Source organism: Colletes latitarsis, chromosome 8 (assembly GCF_051014445.1).
Source record: "Colletes latitarsis isolate SP2378_abdomen chromosome 8, iyColLati1, whole genome shotgun sequence".
NCBI classification, from domain to species: domain Eukaryota; kingdom Metazoa; phylum Arthropoda; class Insecta; order Hymenoptera; family Colletidae; genus Colletes; species Colletes latitarsis.
Window position 1 is genome coordinate 23,822,695 of NC_135141.1, and position 22,795 is coordinate 23,845,489.

At 44.2% G+C, this 22,795-nt stretch overlaps 1 protein-coding gene across 2 annotated transcripts in view; it reads right to left on the reverse strand.

Annotated features, from left to right (window-relative positions):
* The window catches only part of Ret (protein kinase receptor Ret oncogene), a 31,424-nt gene extending 9,821 nt beyond the window's left edge, over positions 1-21,603 (reverse strand). For both annotated transcript variants that reach the window (XM_076770379.1, XM_076770378.1), the window contains exons 1-7: positions 20,935-21,603; positions 4,825-5,043; positions 4,632-4,762; positions 4,034-4,169; positions 3,440-3,693; positions 912-1,083; positions 520-617 (exon numbers count right to left, since the gene is read on the reverse strand). In XM_076770379.1, coding sequence (XP_076626494.1) covers positions 520-617; positions 912-1,083; positions 3,440-3,693; positions 4,034-4,169; positions 4,632-4,762; positions 4,825-5,043; positions 20,935-20,986 — 1,062 coding nt within the window. In that variant the 5' untranslated portion in view covers positions 20,987-21,603. The remainder of the gene's footprint in view (positions 1-519; positions 618-911; positions 1,084-3,439; positions 3,694-4,033; positions 4,170-4,631; positions 4,763-4,824; positions 5,044-20,934) is intronic.
* Positions 21,604-22,795: the final 1,192 nt, after the last annotated feature.

The following is a 22,795-nucleotide window of genomic DNA, read 5'->3' on the forward strand; positions in this document are numbered from 1 at the left end:
AATTGCCTCCTCTTCGTTATTGGGATAATTTCGTCGAGTTCCGGTCGGACTGGTCGACCGACTTGACGCCGTGCACTCGAAACGATATTTCCATCGGTAGGGAAACGTTTGTGGATGCTCGAGAGGGGGGCACGCGGGGGTGGCGAGAGGATCGAGGGTGGCTCGGCTTTTCGAGGAGGGTTACGGCGGAACGGACGCATCGCTTCGAGAGATTTTCTTTGAAAGCAGAAACGAGGGGGAAAAGAGACCAGGGAAACTCGTAATTGATTCGTCGAGGCTTCCAGGTTCCGTCGATGACTCTCATCTCCCGAGTTGCTTTTGGCAATGGTCGATCGGTCGAAACCACCTGACGTCCTTTTGCGCGTTATCTGCCCCTAGCGAGTCATTCTTCCTATCGTTCGTTACGCAGCTAGCCCGTCTACGACGTTTTCCAATCGCGGGGCTACCATTGTTTCGCAGTCTCGTCGGTTACACGGCATTTAGGAGAACGATCGTATAGATACTGGGATCCTTACTCACCGTGTTCTCGCCGTAGCCCGGAATAAGAGACACGTCCTTCACCTGAAGCGTCACTCGATAAGGCGACTTTGGCAGCAGAGTGGTTTTCGCGGAAATCCCTGTAACAGGACGAGGACGAATAGTTTTAACCGCAGAGATTCTCAGGAGACAAAACGTTTTATCATTCCGTCGACCGCTATTGTCGCGCACACGTGACTCCGCCAACTAATGGCTATCGACCGCTCTCACGTATGCGTGATTCTTTGTTCAAGCTCTTATCTTGCGTGTCCATCGCGGTGTCTAATTTTACGTTTCCGCGTAATGATATCCCTAACGTTCTCGCGTGTCTAATTTCGCTCGAGAAATTTAGCAAGTCTTTAGCTGTCGACATTAAGCAAATAAGAGGGACTTACTCGTAAAAATGCCCGTGTAAGGGATTCCGGTCGACGTCTCGATCGGCAGAGTGTTGTAGGTGACGTTCAGGGCGTCGTGCGAGTCCCCGATTATGCGAATCACGTAACGATTACTGCTCACCGTGTCCGCGTCCTTCAGGATCAACATGTTGTCGTCCACCAGCTTGTCGCCCTGTTGAACGAAACTTTTGACCAACACTGACTCGCCCACGAGTACCTCTTGACCGCATTTAAAACAATTTCTACGAACTTCCCAACAATAGCCTACGATCGAATCTCGCGGAAAGGCTAACGGTACTCGATGAATTGAGGGGTTACAATAGATTGGTGAAGTAGAATATTCATGGATCGTTAAAAATCAATTGCAGTGGAAATGCTAGAAGCTTTAGCTATCCTAGTCGTAAGAAAAGTCGTAAGAATTATCTTCGAAACAAGTACCAGAATCTGAATTTGATTCACGAGCAGGAGTGCCATTTGCTTGCCTCAGCCTTACAGTTCTCGTTCCTCGACTGTTCATCATTCGAACATTTATGCAAATATGTAGTCCATATTGCTCGGTTCGCGTCAGCGGCAGAAATGCAATTATTCCTAACTGCTAGTTCAAGGAAGACGCTAAGTTCGTCGATCGATTCGTCTGCGAGCTTTCCTTCCCCGTCGAGGCCTTTATCATCTTCTTTTATTCGTCCAAGTTTCGAACCGTTTTTGCACGTGTCCGATCAAGGTCTGTCGAGAGGACCGGATTACGTATTTGCCTGCTAAATGCCCCATCTGCTAAAGGCCGCGTTAATACTAATCGTGGGCGCTTAGGATTAGGGTGGAACATAATCCGTTAACACTCGGACGACTAGCGTCAATATGCTCTTACGTCGACTTACGGCGGCCGGAATATGTTTCTACTGGAACTTACAGCGAGCGAAAATGGTTAGAAACTGATATTATAGTTAATATCGTGCAACGATCGTCGTCTTTAAATTTTTAAGAGGACCAGAATTTATAGCTGACAGTCGTAAATACTAATAAAGCTTGCAAATATAATTAACAAGTAGATAGATCTCAAAGCGAGGCTGTACGAGGAATTTCCTCGGCTCGCCAGGTCGATAGGATGAAAGAAATTTAATCCTCCGGTGGGTTCCACCTTGTTTATTGTATATTGATAACCGTTTCAGATTATAGAACTCTTTCAGACGAAACAAAACTCACTTCCTAGAATGTTGTAGTTTAATTTCCACGGATTAAATTTCCCTCCTCGACCAGTTATCGGTAACCATTGCCAAGAAAATTGCTCTCGCAGCCAAACAAGCCTGGACATCTCTCCACTTAGGAGTTATTTAATTATTCTTGTAATCTTTATTAGTATTTACAAAGACGGTGCCTCGGTAGGTTGCATTTAATGGCAAACTTGAATTCCATTGGCCGCGGTAAGCCGCGTAGAAGATCAATTAAAAAATATTCGTAACAGTTAATTTCGGGAGTTTGTTGCGCAAGCTGGAAAGTAATTTTCTCTGCGTAAGCTTCGCTTTTCGGTCGAGTTCGTCCCGTAATAGCTCTATTGGGTTCAGACCCTCGGATCGAGGTCGCCAATTTATAATTATCAACCTTCTTTTGTCTCTTCGGTGTTGTTAAATATTCCCGACAGACTCCTAACCGTTTGGTTGCAAGACAGAAAAGAGCATTCCTAGTCCGGGTGGAAGTGCATTCTTTCGCAGGATCGATAAATATATTTCTTCCTTTAGTGTTCCGGATACTTTTATCAAACTTTCGATGTTACGAGCTGTAAAATACCCCGGGTATCATCTACCGATTCCTCTTCGTTCTTTATGGGAGGTAAAACGATCTTGCAATAGTTTGCCTGTTGATCTATCCTTGTTGGCCTCCAGACACTCTCGCGTTTCCAAAACTTTGAAAACTTCGATACTGTGCCCTCTGGGAAATTATCCAACGTGTATTTCATAGCCATAGCAGTGATTTTGTACTGACAATTCGAATTGGTGCACGCAAAGGCAACGAATCGAGGTTCTAGCTTGTTAATAATCGGTAATACGACGAAATCGGTCGCAAAAACCATATCGTGCACGGGGGATGTAACTGTACCGGTTTCGGGAGCCGCGATTTGAATGGCCCGGAGGCATCGAGAGCGCGTTAGCGAGTTACCGGCGTCCTTTTATCAACGGCGAGGAAAGGGCGAACGCGCGAAGCTGCGAGCGACGAGACACGAGTGAAAAGCTGCGTAGGGAAGGGACGGTTGTACAGACAGACAGACAGACGACTGAAGGAAAAAGAGATCCGAGCTTAATCAAGATCAGCCCCCGAAGGCTTTTTCTTCCTTCTCGCGCCCAGATCCTTTCACCCGTTCTTCGGAGATTCTTTCGCCGTTTCCGCGTCTTTTCACGTCCGCTATCCAAAACAATGCCGGAAACGATCGCGAGGACAATGCCCCGCTGATTAAGTCCGATCTCGTCTATCCGTTGCGACCGGATCGATCCGGACGATTCTATTCGTGAACGCGTACGCGATCATTCTCTACTCACCGCGGTGAAGTCGCGTAGAGTAATGGCGATCGAATCGTTTTCCTGGGCTATCGGCGCGTTGTCGTCCTGGTCCAAAATCTCCACGTCCAGGACCTTTATCGGAGCGTACTGCTTACCCGTGGTCTCCTCCCAGACGATGCACTGAACCTGAACGCTCACGCGAGGTCCTGGTCCTCCCGGAGGACCCAACGCGTCCCTGTCCAGGGAGGCGTTCGCGAACAGCGTGTCGTTCGTCGCGTGAAAATACTCCGTGCCTAGAAATTTATTTATTTATTCGCATATTTTATAGGCAAAGTTGATGTTATCACCGAACAATGGGCCGGTCGTTTCCACGGTTGGCCTAATTTCTACGATAATTTCGCAGAAATTCCGAGGCAGAAATTTTCGAGCGATGTGTTCGCGCGCTCGGACAAGCGAGGTCGTCAATTAATCATGCGTTGCAGAGATCCGCGGATAGGATAACCTGCGCGCGGCCCGTTCTGCGGCGTCGGAATTATTAATTTTCACTCCGGCGAGCCGAGCTTCGCCGTCGAGAAGAAAAGCGTCGGGACTCGAATTACGCGGATTCGAAATTTTTTTGCAATTAACGCTTACCGTTTAGCAGCTTGTACCCGGTCACGTAAAACTTGGGGCAAATGTCCGCGTAAGCCGCGGGCCCGAAGCTGCCGATCATTGTGATCGGTTGGTTCTCGTAGATCTTGTATCTCGACGAGTTCCAGAAGCACATATCCTGAAACGAGTGAAACAAATCGTTTCGCGAATTATCGTTTACGTTTCGATTCGATCTTCTTCGAAAGTGATGTAGACAATGTGGTATAGTATAAGAGAACACTGTTTATATAAATTATAGAACTTCAGCGGCCTATTTGAGTTTGGCCAATTGCGAGGGATGATTCTCCACCGACCCTCTGTTGGAGAAAATGGGTGGTCTTTATTTTTTATCTTTTCTCTCGTGAGTAGTACGCAAGAGTTTCAGAGAAAAACCACTAGCGTTAGAGTTTTATGTGTTTTCTGGTAGATGAAGACTGAACAATGTTCTCACATTTTTTTTATGTTTTTCTCAGAAGATCATCCGCCACAGACAGCGCTGTATAAACTATATTGTCTCTAAAGAAGATCGAAACGATTTCAACGTAAACGTCACTGCTGAAAATTAAGAATTTCTATCAACGATTGTAATTCGCGCAATTACCTGAACGTACTCCGTGCAATTAATTTGCTTTCCCTCGACGCGAATCGACTGAACTTCGATCTTCAGGACAGCCTCGTTGCTGGCCTCGTCCTCCTTCGCCAGGATCACGATCGTGCCGTTTCCGGGCCCGCCTACGCAACCAGCGAAGAACGATAACGGTCCGTTCTAGGGTACAGAACCAACGGAAACTTACCTTCTTTCGGGGGACCGTGCAACAACAGACTTTTCGTTTTCGGATCTATCGATACGATCCCCTCGTGTGGCACGGTGACGCGATAAATCACGTTTTCCGATTCCATCGAGTCGTTTCGAAGCGTCCTTAGCTCGAGCAGTTTCACATTGGACGATTTCTCATGGTTCCGCGCCAAGTATGGCAGCCTCAGGGTCAGATCCGACTGTGGGAAGTACAATTCTGCAACAAGCATACGTCGTGCATCTTGTTAAAGTCTATCTTCGACGCGCGTTGCAATTTCCATGAAAATGTCGTATCTCGCGAAACGACGCTCCTAAAACAACGTTTCTCGACCCTATTTACTCGTGACCCCTGCTAATTTATGTTTAGATTAGAGCTTTCCACGTTTAAAGCTTTATGTCTAATATTTTCACAAGTTAAATGGCTCAGATTTCTCGTACCTAATAACAATTTACTTGGATTGGACAGAAGTAGTTATAGGGAAATCGCAAACAGATAGACGTTTAATTTTATGCTGATGTAAAAATTCCAGGCAGCGCAGTGTGGATTCTACCGAGAAACTCTCAGCTAACAACGAATATAATGCAGCTCCACGAATTTAATCGCGGTGATGTAGCACGTAGGACGGTCACGAAAATGTCGGATAAAACTTTTCGTAGGACGCTACCGCGCGACATCGATTAAAGCGAGCGGAACTTTTCGCAAAATAGATAACCGGTGCCTCCACAGACGCCTTTTTCGGGAAGATAAGGAGGACCGTTTGTTACGCCGGTCACGTTTTTCATTTGAACGAATCGCACTTTACGGTTCTTGATGTCAGGTGCATACAGTATACGAGCCTCGTAACGACGATATAAACGAGAACAGCTTTTTCCCTAGAATGATTGCACAATTTCTGGCATTCTAATAACGGATGAGCTAGATACCAGTTTCGATTTTTGATTCATTAAAAATGAGCCCTTTTCCCCAGAAAGAATACTGCCTCCAGTTTAAAATAAAAGATTCGGTCGATCCGCAGGAATAAACCGTTTACGTCGTCTCGCGTCGGTCTAAAGTGTAAAGTTCAACGTCGTAGGTTCACGCACGGTCAGGTTCGTGGAAACGACCCTGTGTCAAGGTGAACGTTTAATCGATACTCGGAAGGCGGTTGACGATTTATGCAGAGATCTCTGCTGCGTGGACGACACGATCGCGAGAACGCTTTTGCACGCGGCTGTTTCACGAACTCGGTTCGTCCATTTACAGAGCCGATTATACGCTCGACGAGATTTGGACCGCTGTCGAGGGTTCCGATCAGTTGCAATATCGATACGTCGACGGAAAAATGCTTTCAGGGAAATGTTTACTCGCGATCGATCCAAAACGAGCGATCGCGTGCAGCCGTTCCGTATTTCGATCTTGTCCGCGACATTTTGCTCGCGTGCAGAGGGTAGTTTTCGCCGGTTAGCTTAAACATTTCTACGCGCGGCGTATTAAAGGGGTGCTTCGAGGACGTCAAAGAGACGCGTCTTATTCTCTCGAACAACTTCACATATTTTCTAGATTTTTTAAATATTTTAGAAAAATTGGTATGCGCCCTCAAAGTCATCTGTCATCGCGCGCATTCCGACCAACTTTGTTTCAACCCCCAAAGCGGATGGCACGTAACTTGCTAATAAGAATAGCATGATCGATGGCGCCAACAGTTTTATGGAAGTCAGAGCACACTATAGCGGTTCTTAACCACCGAGCTTTTTAAACTCACAGCTTGAAACAGACCTTGACGCGTGACGACAGGCTATAAATACTGCCCTTTTAAAAAGAAAAGTTTCGTTTACTATTCGACACTGTTTTGTTCTCGCGTCTCGAACGTTTCAAATTGAACGAAGAGGGATACGTCGTCCCAGACGAGGCGCGCCCGAAGACATCGATATTTTCGCCCGCGTGCGGTTATTGCGAGTCGCGGGGGTGGGAACAGAGACTTCGAAAGGGAGAGGAAGATAAGGGTGCTCCGGTCGTCGAGAGCCATCCCAGATGATTCGACTGCATTTAAGCGAGTTTACGAGCGAACGAGCGTATTTGGTGAAAAGGGCTTCCCGGGAACGAAGATATTTCGGGTGGATTTTTCGAGGGAGAGGGCGAGGTTGGCGAGCAACGGAGGCCGTCGTCAGCGAGGGAAAAGCGTGCAGCCGCGGGACGTCGGTCACGCGAAAGTCGAGTTAAATCGAAAGTATCTCTCGACGCGTTGCGTACGCCATACACGGCTCTCCAGGCACGTTAATACGATCTCGGTTATGGGTTGCCGTGTACGCGAACGGAGTTCTTCGCGTGCTAAGCGCCCCGCGTTATTTGCATATTTACGAGCAGACTCGGGGTTGGAAAGATCGCGAGATTCGACGCTCGGCTCGAGAACCACGCCGTTTCTATTATTAGTCGACGATGCTTAGAAACGAACTCTAGCGAGAGTCCTTTCTTCCGGTGCTTCCTCGAACCATTATTATCGACGAGCCGTTAACGTTAGAGATCCAGGAGAGACGTTTCCAGCCCCTATAAACGGGGGTTAAGACAACGACGGACTATTAATTTCGCGGTATCGAACGCATTCGGCGACGAAGACCAACCAGACTCACGACGCGCGCGCGAACCACCCTAACCGCTTCCCGTGATCCCGCTTTATCGTCGGTGTCAGCCGTTAAACGTCAAGAATCAACGACAAACCTGGAAAATTCTAACCCACACCTTCCTTGGATTTATTAATCCAGCCATTACGAGATACGCGACTTTTAAAGTGTCTTAAACCCGCTCTTCGATCGTGGTAAGCTATAAATCATCGACGAAAGGTCACACTATCGATTATCGTTGCGATACAATTTTCATTATAAGTTTGAAATATCTGTAACAAAAAATTGCAGTGGAAGAAGATAAGTCGATTCGTTGCATTGTTTCCTCTGCTTTTTGTAATGCGTCTGTGATATTTATTGTCTTTCGTTCGATTTAATTATACGATTCCTGGAGCGGGTTTCCAGTTAATTAAACTTCGCAGAATTTCAAGTTTAATATTTAACTAAAACCGTGGTCGGGTTGTCGATCACTGGGTCGACGTCGTACATAGGAACAGCTGATTAAAAATATATTATCCGATACTCCGTTTGTATCTATCATTATCGTTGAATATTTTGGTATCGAGTTTGACCATTTAACTGACGCGTGGTATCAATCTAATCGTTTAGGATAAGAGCGCGACGACGCGCAGGAAAACAGGGAACAGCGCTTTAGGTGCGCAGGCACGAGATCGTTGCACCTGGAAACCCTATTCGTACATCGAGTTACAATTCCCGAAAACAGAGACCGTGAATACGATACGCGCAGCCATACAACTCTCGAGGCGCAGCCCTCTCGGTCGGCGATCTCCAAGGACCTTCCGCGTTTAGGGTCGGGGACAGGGCTAGACCAACGCAGACGACGGGAGCAACCCTAACTCGGACGCGCGGACAGTGTTTCCCGGTGGATCCTTGCGCTCGTCGTGTAAATTGATTCGCCATCGAGGCCCGACACAACGCCACGTATAATTTACTCCCTCGAGTTCCACCTTTTCTCGCCTTCGAACAATTCGCGTTCCCGCACTCCGAGGGTCGGCAACCTCCTCGAAAACATTTCAATAAATTTCGAATCTGGCCCACCGGAACTGATTTCACTCGAGACATTATGAAATTCATTTTTTAAAATGTCTTTTCCCGCGAATAGACGAGCCCTGGTTAATTTCCTAGTATCGTCCCTTTTGTGGAAACTCTCAACCCCTCGACGATCTATAAAGATTAGTATTTTGCCAACGACTGTCGACAAAATGCTATTTAAACCCGAACTTCCTTCTCGGAACGCTCTCCATCGAAGCTGGGTTTACCGTAAGCAGGATTCCGAATTTTCATAATAGCCCCGTTCAGACGAAAACCCTCGCGCAATTATTGAATCAGGGCATCGAGAGGGATTTCCCGTGAATGCGTGGATAGGAATTTTAGAAGATCGATCTCTAGAACCACTTTTCTACCGAACAGAACGACGATTTTAGCAAGTGTCTCTCTCTCTTTATTTCGTTTTCCCCGGGTAACCGAACAAGTTATACGCCGTTTTAAGGGTTAAACCGCGTTTCGAACAAAGTATGTGACCAGAGTCCAACAAACATTGGACTTGTTTGGTCGAACCACACGTGTACAAATTGTATCCCGTGTTTCTTAACGATTAATAACACTCGCGAGTCGAAGGAAGCTCGAGGATAGATCATCGGGCAGCCACGGACACCTGCGCGCATGTGGCATCGATAAATAACGGCGTGCGTTCGCTGTCGTTCCTTAAATTATCTTCCAGTTTCCTCCTTTCCCCATTTCTTACCTTTTCCTCCCTTTTCCTCGATGACCGACGCGCGTTTTACGGCCGCGCCGAATTCGGAAATAGCTTCACTATATTTAGGTTACTTCGACACCCCGGCGAAAGATCCGACCAACTGTTAAGCGCCGTAACAACGAACTTACGACCTTCTTAAAATCTTCGGTGATTTTTATTGCCTCGACGAGCTCGCCTAAAACTGTCCGTCAACGCTCGCGTGGCTACCTTAACACCCCTAGCAAACTCCGGCTATTTGTCAGCGTGGTTTCTGTTTCTAAAACGCTCAGAGTTCGCGTACGATCTCGTTTTCCACGCAAATCTACCGAGACGGGATATCGAACGCTTCTTTAATTCACCCTTATATGCTCTATTATTGGCGTTTGGATGAGTTTGCCTCGAGACCGTAGAACAAACATATCGGGGCAGTTTTACTGGCAATAAGGTGTCAGACGCTTAATCAAAGTCGCGGTAAACATGGCCTACTTTTTAAGAAGCTGATCCCCGGAGGCTTCGTCGATCGATCGAATCATACAGCATAAATCGTTCCACGAAACGGAAGTCTTCTTAAACATTACATCCAAAAAAAAAAACAAATTCTCACCCCTCGTCTCGTACAATGACAAGTTACAAGTTAATAAGCCGTCACGAAATTTAATACGTCAAAATCCACCCATTTTCGCGTTCTCCCTCGAATCTAATTTCCATTATCGCGCTCTACGATGAGTCTCGGATTTTTTATTCCAAGAACTTGGCTCGCTTTTCGTCGCATCATTTTTCGTCTGTCGGATCCGAAAACGTTGAATTTCGCTGTCGTTTCACCACGTTTATTCCATAGAAGCAAAGTGTCTGACGAGCATTGATCTTTTCCTACGATTTGCTCCGTTCGTGTATGATTTTTTGTTCGAGCCATTCTACTGTCCGACCGCCTACAATTTTTTTCGTTTCCACCAGCATTTTTCCTCGTCTTACCGTAAGACGAAGGTCTTTTAGCGTGATCGAATTACGACAACTTAACGTCGAAGAAACATTTGCGCAGTTGTATTCTCATTAACGAGGCTCGTATGGCGGTGGTTCGATCGGTGGTTATATCCCGCGCGACGAATACGTAGCTAAGCGATGTTGACAAGGGTCAACCACATGTCGTTCGACGCACTGTTTGCTCGGTATACATAGATCCCGCGTTATAATGTTGCGGATGCAACGTGCAAACGATACACTGGACGACAAACCGAGACGGTTAATTTTCCTTTTTACGGCCATTCGTTCGCTCGCCAATCGACCATGGTATATTATAATTTCACGCCCAGGAAACCTACAGCAATTTTAAAAGACTCAATTTTTATTTGGCCTTGTCGAGCAACATCGTTGCGAAGATAATTAGACATTTCGTATTCTTAAACTTTAAAGTAATCATCATTGACCAGCAAATAAAATAGCTTTGCCCCGTTTGGTTCAATAATTCAGATCATTCTGTTTCGATAATTTCGAAGACAGTCGCAAACGTTTGGTCTAGACCGTCAAAGAGAAATAATAAATGACTCATTACGTCCCCACCGACTGTTATTGATCGTAATGCGGTCCATATTCCTAGTAACATCACGTGTATCGATGCGAGCTTTGGCATAGTTGATCGATGGTCCCTAATCTGCGGTGACGGATTTGCGTTCTTCCGAGTTCCCAGTGACGCTGCTCGACCATTCGGCCGACATACGAGGCATTTCCGAGCTCAGTCTGCAGAAACTCATCGGTCTTTGTTCAGGTCGAAACTATTGTCGCGTTGCAATATCTCCTACACCTCGTCGAGTGTTTTTAAAGCGACATTTCGAAACAAAGAATACCGTGGTCTCCGTCGAGAGGCAAAACGAGGCTCGTGGCTCGTCGGATCTGCATTTAATTAACGCCAGCTTTAAGAGGCTCGGCATTAGCATACGCGTAATACGTCCAACCGCGAGGAACCACCGCAAACTTACTTTCGACGAGCCAGTCGTTCCCGTCTTTCCACCAGCCACTCCGTTTAGACTTTTAAATTAGGCATTCGTACGTTAATAGTTCTATTGAAAGCGTCGCTTTCGTCGAACCAAAAACGAACGCGTGCCAGGACTCGCGCGAAACACGGGAAAAATGTCCAACGTCCACCTCCCAGAACGTTCCAACAAACGCTGAAGTTAGTTAAATTTTTTTAGTCACGTTAACAACGATTAAACGATACGAAAGTTTCATTCGCGTGGATCGAGAGATCGTCCGCAAGTTGTTGCGAAGCACGAATCAACGAATCGATCCTATGGCTCTCCGGGGACAATGGATAACTCGTTGAAAAGAAGGTTTGACAAAGCGGGTCGTTCGTAGTTTTTAGTATTTGGGTTATGGGGTGTGGCAAACCGAGAGCCCCCGTGGGATCGTCGTTATTGGTGTCGGTTCACCTACATACGTCTAACGCTATTCCTAGGAAACCTTAGATTAAATTACATCGTTACAATCTATTATGCGGGAAAACGTAAGAGCCACGTAACGTTATAGTTCGCATTGGATGTCGCAAATTTATCGCGATTCCACCCCCAACCATCGTCGCCTTTTATTACCCTCATTTGTCGTCTCCGGTACGATATTCACGCGACCGATCTAAGACTGTTTTGCAACGATAATAGTCATTGAATGACATTGAATGTCGTCGTAACAAGCCATTTATTTCACAACGTTTATAGCCTTGAAAACTATTAAAATTGGATGATCTACGTTGAAACTAGAAAACCAACATGGTGGGTATCGCGTACAGCGATCGTGTTTGACCCTTTACCATTTCGTTCGCGATCTAATCTCTTTCAATTTGTTTAAAACCTTTTTCTTCACGCGTGTACTCGTAGTCTGTAAAGTTCAAAGGAAAGTATAGTAAAATATACGATAACGTTCCCTTTGGAAACAAGAAAACTGACAATTTTTACCCAAAAAATGGAGAACATGTTTCGAACGTATGCCAGTAAAGTAAAATTTGAGATGCAAAATAAAAGAGCGTTCGGTCAATAGCGCGCGGACAAGCTGACTGATGGTTATTTGAATTTTAAATCACCCGCGACAGCAAATCCATACGATGCACTTTAATTCAATTTCGGTATTTGTTCATTTTCTGGCCGGTTGCTCTGATTCGAACGCGCTCATCTCTCGTTGCAATCGCTGCAAACCCCGTGCCTTGTATTTTTCAAACCGAAGCCAAGTTATTTTATTCCCTCCTATTTCCTATCCCCCGGTACGAATAGCTTAATTAACCGTTGTTTAAGGTCGCGTACATTTTCGGATGGTGGGCGTAACGGAGGGTGAAACGGGTGCGTTCGGGACGACCACACCGAAATATCTTGGCAAACGAGGCAAGAATCGTCGGCATTGTATCGCGAGTAAATAAACAACGGGGCCCCGGGAACGATCGACGGCCGATCGGCGCGCAGGTATCGCAGGAAAAGATTAAAATAGCGCTACGACAGTGGAGAACAAAAGTCAGGGGGGAAAAATGTGCCGTCGGGATTACGCTCATTGTCGGGAGAGCGTCGTTCTCGGAGGCAACGAATCGACGAACTGGCTTACAGCGTACGTTGGCGTATGTATGTATACCTATCGGGCGAAACGTGAACAGCAAACACGAGGATACGGTCGATACGATTTGCCCACGGTGCTCGGGGAAACGTTTACGATCTACCGAAATGTCCTTTCTCTCGAGGCGAGTGCAAGACGTAAACCTTAACAGAGTTTCAACCCTTCGTGAACTTTCCTCGAGAGTAGCTTTATTTGCTACGTACTCTATAATATAATAATATGAAATTCGACGATTTCCATTGCATCATTTTCACCCCCTTAACACTGTACAACTCTTTTTTTATAATTACAGTTCAAATGTCCTCGATCGAGACACCGCAGCGTAGATTTATACGGTTTGTTTCCTATCATGTCTGCGTATTGCCATAATTACGATCCCATACAGTCGTACCTCGGGTTATTGACTCTCGAGCAACGTCGTAGGCTCGCCTACTCTTTGTACGTAAACTAATTAATCGACCAATTACCTGTCCCGATATTCCGCGGGAAATGGATTTTCCCCGACAGTCGTTGGAAATTTTAGGAACTTTACGGTGAATGTATTCGTTTCGATTCATTAACATTTTGCACTATCGTCGAGTTGAAACGTTCGTACCGAGCAAATAAATCAAATCAAATTAAAGCGCCGTCGATAGAAGTGCAAGAGCTTTCCAAGAACGTCGAATCGATTTTGCTAGCACTGAATTGGTTTTCGTTTCGAGAGACGTTTAGTTTGAACGCGGTCAAGAACGAACGGAAACAGGTACGAAATAGCGATACAGGATATCCGCGGAGAAATCGAAATAGAAAACGTGACTAAAACGGACTGCCTTATTTATTTATACAATTTATAATACGTTGCTTGAGCATCCGGGATTGAATTTCAGTTTCCAATATTCGTCATTGTCGAATAAGTGGTAGAGATTACGTACACTGGTATAATAATCAAATAGCTGTTTTAAATTGGCGACAGAGATATGTATCGTACCTTTTATATAGAGATTTTTTTAACTACGGTCGATCTTTTCTTATTGAATGACCCTCGTACTTATCATTGCCGAAAGTGCTCGAAATAACCACATTCGACCTAAATACGAGTATGCAGACGTCCTGCGGCAGAGTTTCTCAATCTTCCTACCGTTTCAGGTATTTTGTCAATTTGTTAGTAACCTTTTTTAATAATTCGTTCGACTAATTATTGCCAATACGTTCCCATTGGATATTGTTTATGATTTGACAGAAGAATATAGACGACTGATCGATGACAAAATTGGCTCGTGTCAAAGTTTTTTAACCATTCGAACACATCTTCAGTATATGTGGACCCTAAAAATAAAAGTCCTGTGGCTTTGGTTCCAAGGAAAGACCAGGTAATAGGTCCTGCAGGACCTATTGATCTGTAAGAAATCGTTCGTGCAAGAACTATTGGGCTATTCTGTCGAAATGGGACGATGCACTATCGTGCACACCTAATGGACCATCTTTTTCCAATAATTCGCCCAATATACAGGATGTTCGGCCACCCCTGGGAAAAATTTTAATGGCAGATTCTAGAGACCAAAATAAGATGAAAATCAAGGATACTAATTTGTTGATTGAGGCTTCTTTAAAAAGTTATAGAAATCTTTCGGGTCACACAGTATATTTTCGGCAAAGAATTTTTTTCTCGACAGTGGATAGGATTTCGGGGGTATATCTATTCACCAAAAATGATTGTAATTGACCTCCACAGCCAAAAATAATTTGTTTAGGACGATTTGAAACTTTTCAATTTCGCTGAAAAATTTATGCACCCTTCTGAATTTTTTTCTTGAAACTGCGTAGGATTTCGAGGGAATGTATATTCAACAAAAATGATTGTAATTGACCCCTGCAACTGAAAATAATTTTTTTAGAACGATTCGAAAATTTTTTTTTTCGCCCAAAAATTTAGGCACCTACCCCCTGTCGATTTTTCTTAAAAATTCGTTTTTCATTTTTAATAAACTTGTTTGACGCTCTACAGAAAAGTTGTCTAATACTTTTTTGTAGGTACCCATGGGCTCTATTTCAGAAAAAAATTTCATTGAAGTATATTCACTATTGTAGGAGTTATGGCTGTTTGAAAATTGGACCATTTTTATGAGGTTTTTCTCATTTTGCGGGTTCAAGGACCAACTTTTCGAATATTTTTGCGACTTGTACATATTCTCCACCAAAATACGCGTAGTTTGCTTTTTTAAACATTAAAATCGTCCAATCCGTTCAGAAGTTATGATGTTTTAAAGATACGCATGAAAATTCGGGCAGACATTTCTGGCCAGAAATTAGATTTTCGGTAAGGAATTTTTTTCTCGAAACTGGGTAGGATTTCGAGGATATGTGTAATGACCAAAAATGATTGTATTTGACCCCTGCAACTGAAAATAATTTTTTTAGAACGATTTGAAAATTTTTTTTTTCACCGAAAAATTTAGGCACCTACCCCCTGTCGATTTTTCTTAAAAATTCGTTTTTCATTTTTAATAATTTTGTTTGACGCCCTACAGAAAAGTTGTTTAACACTTTTTTGTTGGTACCTATGAGCTCTATTTCAGAAAAAAGTTTCATTGAAATATATTCACTATTGCAGGAGTTATGGCTGTTTGAAAATTGGACCATTTTTATGGGGTTTTTCTCACTTTACGGGATCAAAGAACAACTTTTCGAATATTTTTAGAATTTCTACATATTCTACACTAAAATACGCGTTGTTTGCTTTTTGAAACTTCAAAATCGTCCAATCCGTTCAGAAGTTATGATATTTTAAACATTTGCATGAAATTTCAAAGGAGCATTTCTGACCAGAAATTTCGGCAAAGATTTTTTTTCTTGAAAGTGCATAGGATTTCGGGGGTATGTCTATTCATCAAAAATGATTGTAATCGACTCCTGCAACTGAAAATTTTTTTTAGAATGATTTGAAATTTTTTAATTTCGACGAAAGATTTGTCCACTTACTGAGTTTTTTTCTCGAAAGTGGATAGGATTTCGGGGGTATATCTATTCACAAAAAATGATTATAATTGACCCCTGCAGCCGAAAATAATTTTTCCGTGAATGATTTGAAATTTTTTAATAACTTTTTAACGAAGCCTCAATCAAGAAATAATTTATATTCTTGATCTTCGTCTTATTTTGGCCTCTAGAATCTCCCATTCAAATTTTTCCCAGGGGTGGTCGAAAACTCTGTATACTCAGGAGACTGACGTTAGATTTTATTAATCTCCCATTAAAGAAAACAAGCAGTTACGAATCATATAAGCGCTAAACTATGAAAACACACAGTACAAATTCAAAATATACAATTGTTTCTCTACCTCCGAAGAAGTTCAGATTACCACGATTGTTCGTCAAACGATATAATCCGACGATAGGTTCTGTGTACCTATATTCAGAGACTCGAAAGATGCTAATTCTTCTCTCTGTCACGCGTAGAAGAACAGTCGGCTCGTTATACGACCATTCAATGGTTTCTAGAGAAGAATATGCTCATAGTTCTCTCCTCGAGGGTGGTAATCCGTGGGGGATGCTTCAAAGATACTATTAGTCCCTTTCGTTGAAGGAGATCGGATGATTTATAGAGGACACATTTTAGACACATATGCTGTACATCCCCCGATATAACTTTCTGCTTATTATAGAACGGAGACCAAATTGTAGATTCTTATTCTTTGGAAACGATGCTAACGTTTTCGAACAACGCTTCAAGACGTTCACAGGTAACGCAAGGATCGATTCCCTTCGGTCAGGCTAGTTGAACCGCGTGCGTCCGCAGGCGCGCATAATGCACGAACTCTCCTCTTTCTCTTTCTTTCTCTCTCACCCTCTCTCCTGATTACGAATCGGTAGTTGCAGTAAGGGCGAGGGTTGCTTTTAAGACCCGTCTTGATTAACGATTTCGGGGCTGCACGCAATGTTTGACGTTCGTATTTCACCGTTCGCGACCTTACGGTTACCTCTTGCTTCGACCAAGAGGCTATTTTACAAAGTTGAAATCGGTTTCTATCTTATCGTTTCGATAGCAACGAGATTCGGCGACGACCAGGATAACGATGACCGAATATTCCTCGAGTACGGAGGTCGTTTATTAGAAAAACACCTCCGGTAACCGAGTAAAATTCAAACAAACGAGGAAACGATGGAAATAAAAATGCCTGCGAAAAAGTTAACAAAAGTTCTCGTTACGGTTGGCTTCCACGAAGCTACGAAAGGTATCGGTGTAATTCGATATTTTAGCTCCAACGGACGAACCGTAGCGCAGCACTCGTTATTAGAAATTTCTCGTGGTAAGAATTTTCATTACGGTTTTAACGAAGTTCCAAAACGCGTTAACGTTACACGATTATTTAGCTCGAATGGACGGACGTAACACTCGTTAGATAACACACTGTTTATAAATTCTACTCGTTTCCCGCGAGGCATTAATTTACAAAGAAAACCCAGGCAATTTTTCCCCCAAATGGCGATCAAGGATCAACGATCGGGGGTGCATCGAGTGCTCAGAGTTTTGGAGCCCCGGTAAAAATTCGATCAAAGCAATCGATCGGTGAAATTCGTAATTGGAGTTGGTAAATCGACACGATTGGATGACATTTGAGTTCGTCGGGGGCCGCGAAAGCGAAATCCGCTGTCTGGAGATGGGACTTGGTAATTATTCGGCGCAAACGAATGCGGGCGCGAGCGGATGTTAATCGTAGGCAAGCAACGGGTCCCGTGATCGACGTTAGTTCCTGTCCCTCGTTGGTTTTATCGACCGTATGTACGGTGAACTCGTGATTCGAGCGTGTCGTGCTCGCCGCTATCCGCGTCGGTGTATTGTGTAACGCGTCGAGTCGATCGACTTTTTTTTCTCCACCCGGCCGAGAATTTGCACGCGAATGGAGAACCGTTCTTGCGAATGACCGATAAAGGTGTCGCGTTCGCGTTGCTCGGAACTCAACCCGATCGTCCCTCCGCGCCACGATCGAATCCTCGCTTTCGTCGCATTCTCTCCCTCGACAAAGAAAACCATTGTACCCCGAATAGCAAACGGGGGCCCGCCGCTTGCGACGCGTCTGCAAACACCTCGGGTTTCGCCACAATCGACACGTTTTCACTCTTTTCAATTTTATCGCTTTTTACCCGCTCTCTGAACGACAGATGCGACCAGGAAATTATAAGACTCCCCGTAGAATTACCGCGATAAGGGCTCAACAGTGGATTTCTATCGCGCAACGTTGCAAAAGTAAATAAACTTCCAGTTTGAAAAATCTCGAGAAAACGAAATTCCATCCAGCGAAGGACGAGAGCTTTTCCGCGATCGATGAAATGGATCCTCGGACTAGCCGGGCATATTCAACGCGATCCGTTACGCTCGCGTGTTTTCCTGCTATTAAATTGTTGGTTTGCATGTTTTTTCATGTTTCCTCGAGATACCAACGCGTACGCACGCACTTAAAAAATTTCGTAATTAATCCAGCTCGAACTACGGTGCGTTAATGAATTCACCGCTGGCCAGTGTTTATTCCCCAAAGCTGTAATTATGTTTGCGATACTGTAACCGGTGAACATTTGGGTCGCGCGGAACGGCGGCAAAATTCGAATATGCTTTGAATTTTACGTTTTACAATAATCGATCGATGGGTGCAATCATCTTACCTCCTTACGAAAACAATGGCTCGAAAAGGTACGCGCGAACGTGTAAACTCGACCAAAGGGCAGTATCGATTTTAGGCCTTGCATTGGAATCACGCGAGACCGAGGTTGCACGCGACATCGCGATATCGCGTTTTCTGATTACGGTCAAGTGCGAATGTCATCGTCGTTTCAACCTTCGCGTGGGCCCGTTTGGTTCAAAATTTGACCGAGAAACGATTCCCGGAAGAATACCGAGCATCGATCACAACGGAATCCGGAATCCGGAATCTGGATTTATGTATATTTTTCAGTTTACTTTTTTCACTAAATATCATTTTTCTTCGTCACTGTCAAACTCAGAAGTCCTCGCGAAAGATCGACGATCCATAAATTAATGGGTGATATTTTTTCGACAGATTCTTGAATACACTACGCTCCAAACATATTTTTTCCGCCCCAATAAAGGTCCTTGGTCGTTAAAGGATTAAAAGGGAGTAACAATTCTACGAAACGGTTTAACTTATCGCGAAAACCATTAACGTTCTCGTACGTAGAATTTATACAGCTGGATTTGCCACGAGCTGTACGATAAGTCTTAATGCGTACAGAGTTTCCTTGACATTACGGTTGGAGCATGGAGATTAATTAACTCTGGAATTCCAGGGAAAATCGTACAGCTGTTTAATATATCGGATATAAATAATGGGATGCCGACCGATGGTTCGCTAAAGAAATTAGACCGATTGATTCGGTTAGAGATGTTTTCCATTTGCTGGGAAATTTATCGTAGGGATTTGTTCTGTATTTTTTTCTAAAAGGTTGCCATATCTATCGTACGTTTTTGTGCTCCTCTCGTTGGAATCGTAGCGGCTTGTGCAACATACGCGAAAATTTATGGATCGATCCTGCCCGACGAGTTAATCTCGAAACGATGGACCAGATTTTGTGTCGTTTGGCGCGCGAAAAGCTCCGTGTCAGCTGTTTCTGATGCCATCGAAAACAAAGCACGTGCAAATTAAATAATTTTCTGTTTACGTCGATTTAAATGTCGTAATTCAGATCGTAATCATAATACTACGTACTTTATGCGATGGAAATCTTAAAAATTTATATTGCACTCTCTCCAAAATCACTTCCTCCGTAAAATATGCAGGAAACCATAAATAGAGACCTATTCTAAATGAGCTAACTAGCATTTCGTGCAGTAGTTTAATATGTATATTTATAAAATCGGATGGAAAGCGTATTATAAAGTGGGGGAGAGGGGCAATGATTTCTCTGATTCTTATCAATCCTTAGACGATCACGTGATTTTATCCTACGCAATTTTGCGATATTCAATCCGTTAATTATGTAACGTACCATATGTGATCGTTAACCGATTCCAGGATCAAAGTATTGAATTGGATTCAATTTCAAATAATTTCGAAACGCGTAATCGCGGTACAGGATTAAAGAGATTAAAAGAGAGGATTACCCAAAATAGCAAGTATTAATTCGATCGAATCAATGAGGTATTAATGAAGTAATGGGATTGAGATCTCTAATGGATCCCAGGTCGTCTTAAGGGTTGTCGTAGGATTATCAAGTTCGTACGGATATGCAAAAACTATTATGGGACAAACTCATAATATGGCACTTAGCATACAGAAGCAACGTTACATGTATAAAAGTGTCAACACCCTGAACAAAATTATTATTATTCGTCTACGTTGTACAAGTTGCAATTATAACGTTCGTTTCCGGGGATTTAATTTTCATTTCCGTGAATTTAAATTTCGTTTTCAGGGAGCGGATCGTTAATTTTCAGCGTAGAAAAACAAAGAGCCTCCGTGGAAACACGAGGATTAGCTGTTGCAAATCCTACGGCGCCAGTGTTTCTCAAATTTCATCTCTCTACCCATTCCTCCATCCACCAAGAAAAATTTTAACGATTCCTCTGGACCAGAACTAACTCCATACTTTTTTAAATACAATTTCAAACTTGCAGCCAACTCCACCAGTTAAATAAACTAATCGATTTACAACTATATTCGTTAAATTTTATGGTTGGTTCTATAGAATCAGTTTGCAAATACAAAAGAGAATACTATTGTCTGTGCAAATGATATTTGTTAGATATTCAATAGACTCCCAAGTAAAAACAGTCCTGATTCACACGTGGGTCGACGCGACAATAACAAAACATTATGAAAAGCATACAATATCTAATTTTTCTCTCGAGGATCCCTATGAACGCGTTCGAAGACCCCAATTCGCGCACCGGAATTTCAAAACTCGTCGGGGCACGATTTCCGCGCTCCAATTTTCGACGGTACGCGAATTCGCGATCGCGGTTGACAATACTGACTCGAGTTCATCGTGCACGCGAAGTTTAGCATACAATGCTAGGCCGCGTTAATTACCCACGGACTGGATGGCGTGACTTTGCGCAACGAAACCGCGGCGAACGTATCGGTACCGCGAGTCCCATCGTTTCGGGGCTCGTCGAATCACGGTAGAAATAGCTGTCCGTTCGTGAAATCGAGCGTTGTATCGAAAATATCGACTCACCGGAAGCAGGTGCCCGTAAAGGTAGCAACGACAATAGCAGAAGAAGCATCATCTTCGACGTCGGCCGGTCTTCGGATTCACCAGGATCGCGATCGCGTCACTGTGTCCGCATCGTGGATCGCGCGGACCCGACTTTCCGGCGTTCTTTTTCCTCTTCTTTTCGTATCGATCGTCGATCTTCCCACGAGGAGCGTTTAATCGCGCGGTGCACGTTTCCCGAGCATCCGCGAGCGACGATCGCCGCGCGCGTTAACTCGGAAAGGGGCTGTTTTCTTCCCGCGAAGTGGCGCGCATCTCGACCGACTCGGGGCTAATTCGCAAAGACCGGTGCAAATTAAACGAAAGCACCGCGAGCAACAGACTCGACCACCCCCCGTGTTATTATTCTTATGATTCGTCGATCGCGCGAATTCACGTTTAGCTTTTAATCTTTCGTGGTCCTCGAGTTTCAGTGTTTCAACTATTCGGCGAACGTGTTATCGTTCGACCCCGAAGGGCTAGTCGGTGTCGCGAGGCGCTGAAATGGCGAGGGTTTCGTAGTCGCGAGTATCGCGTCTACGGTAAATCGGTATTTCATCCTGTGGCGATCGATCGGTCAGGAGTCTCGCAGGTGAGAGACGGTCGTATGGTAAGCGGTCAAGAGGATCGGTGGACGCGTACCGACGTTACGGCGTTGCAGCCAGCACTGAGGACGTCGGGACGCCCGCCGTTATCAGACAATTTTCAGCGCGTGCGCGTCCACACGCGTGCGCACCCCCGCACACGCGGCCCAAACGAAGGGATTCTCCCCGCGATCGGCTCGTTCGGGGAATAGGGGAATAAGGGAATAGGTGCGACCCTTAGAAACCTCCTCTGCCACGCGCCTCTCCTTCTAATTATTCCTTTACGCGACTCCCTAACGCGCTCAAAGTTTTATCTTCGGACCATTCCATGCCGAATCGATCACCTTTCGAATTCCTTCCTATAGGAATTTTAGGACAGAACTCTTACGAACGCAACACCTTAAAGTTTGCAATTCTCACCAATTTTCACGAAAACCAACGTCCCAATTAGAAAAATTTGAAAAGTTAGTTTATTTATGTAGGATTTAACGAACAGAATTTATTTGAGGAAAATGAATTGAACATAACCGAATTTGACACAAATTATAATCACATCTGTCTTTCACGATCGTTTCATATTCCTTCTCGAATAAAACACTTTCAACCCTTTTGCACATAAATTAACGTTCAACAACACTACAGCGTGGCACAAATATTCAATACAAATCTCTTACATATAGTTTTAAGGACGTCTGGGGCACGTGCCTTGACACGGTCCTGGTTCCGTAAAACGCGTTCCAGACGATCCGATTAACCCCGATGGAATCATTTTGGAGCATATTGTTTCGCTGGAACCACGTTCTATCTACGTTGGTGACTTTGTCTAGACTGCGACGTGAACAGGTGGCGAACGGGTGGCGTCAACAGTCGAGGCGACGTCCAGCACTGATTAAATCGAAATGTCGGTTCTATCAACGACGAATCAATTGAAACATTTTAATATCAATAGATCGCTGGTAGTTCGTTATTCGAACGATTAATGCACCGGCACGATTTATTTTTGCTCCTCGTGGAAGGACTCGAGCGTAAAAGGTTCAAAAAATCAATGTCTTCTTTCAAGAACGTATTTGAAAATTAACGACAACATTAAGGTCGACATGAAACATCATTTGTTGCGTATCGTATCGCAAAATATCATTATTTCCATCCCATAGTTATGGTTTAAAGTCGATTTACTTTAGCCCGGTAATCGAACGTCATCCTCGTTTTCTCGTCGAGCTCGAAAAGCGAAGCGTAGGCTTAGCCACGCGATATCCTTG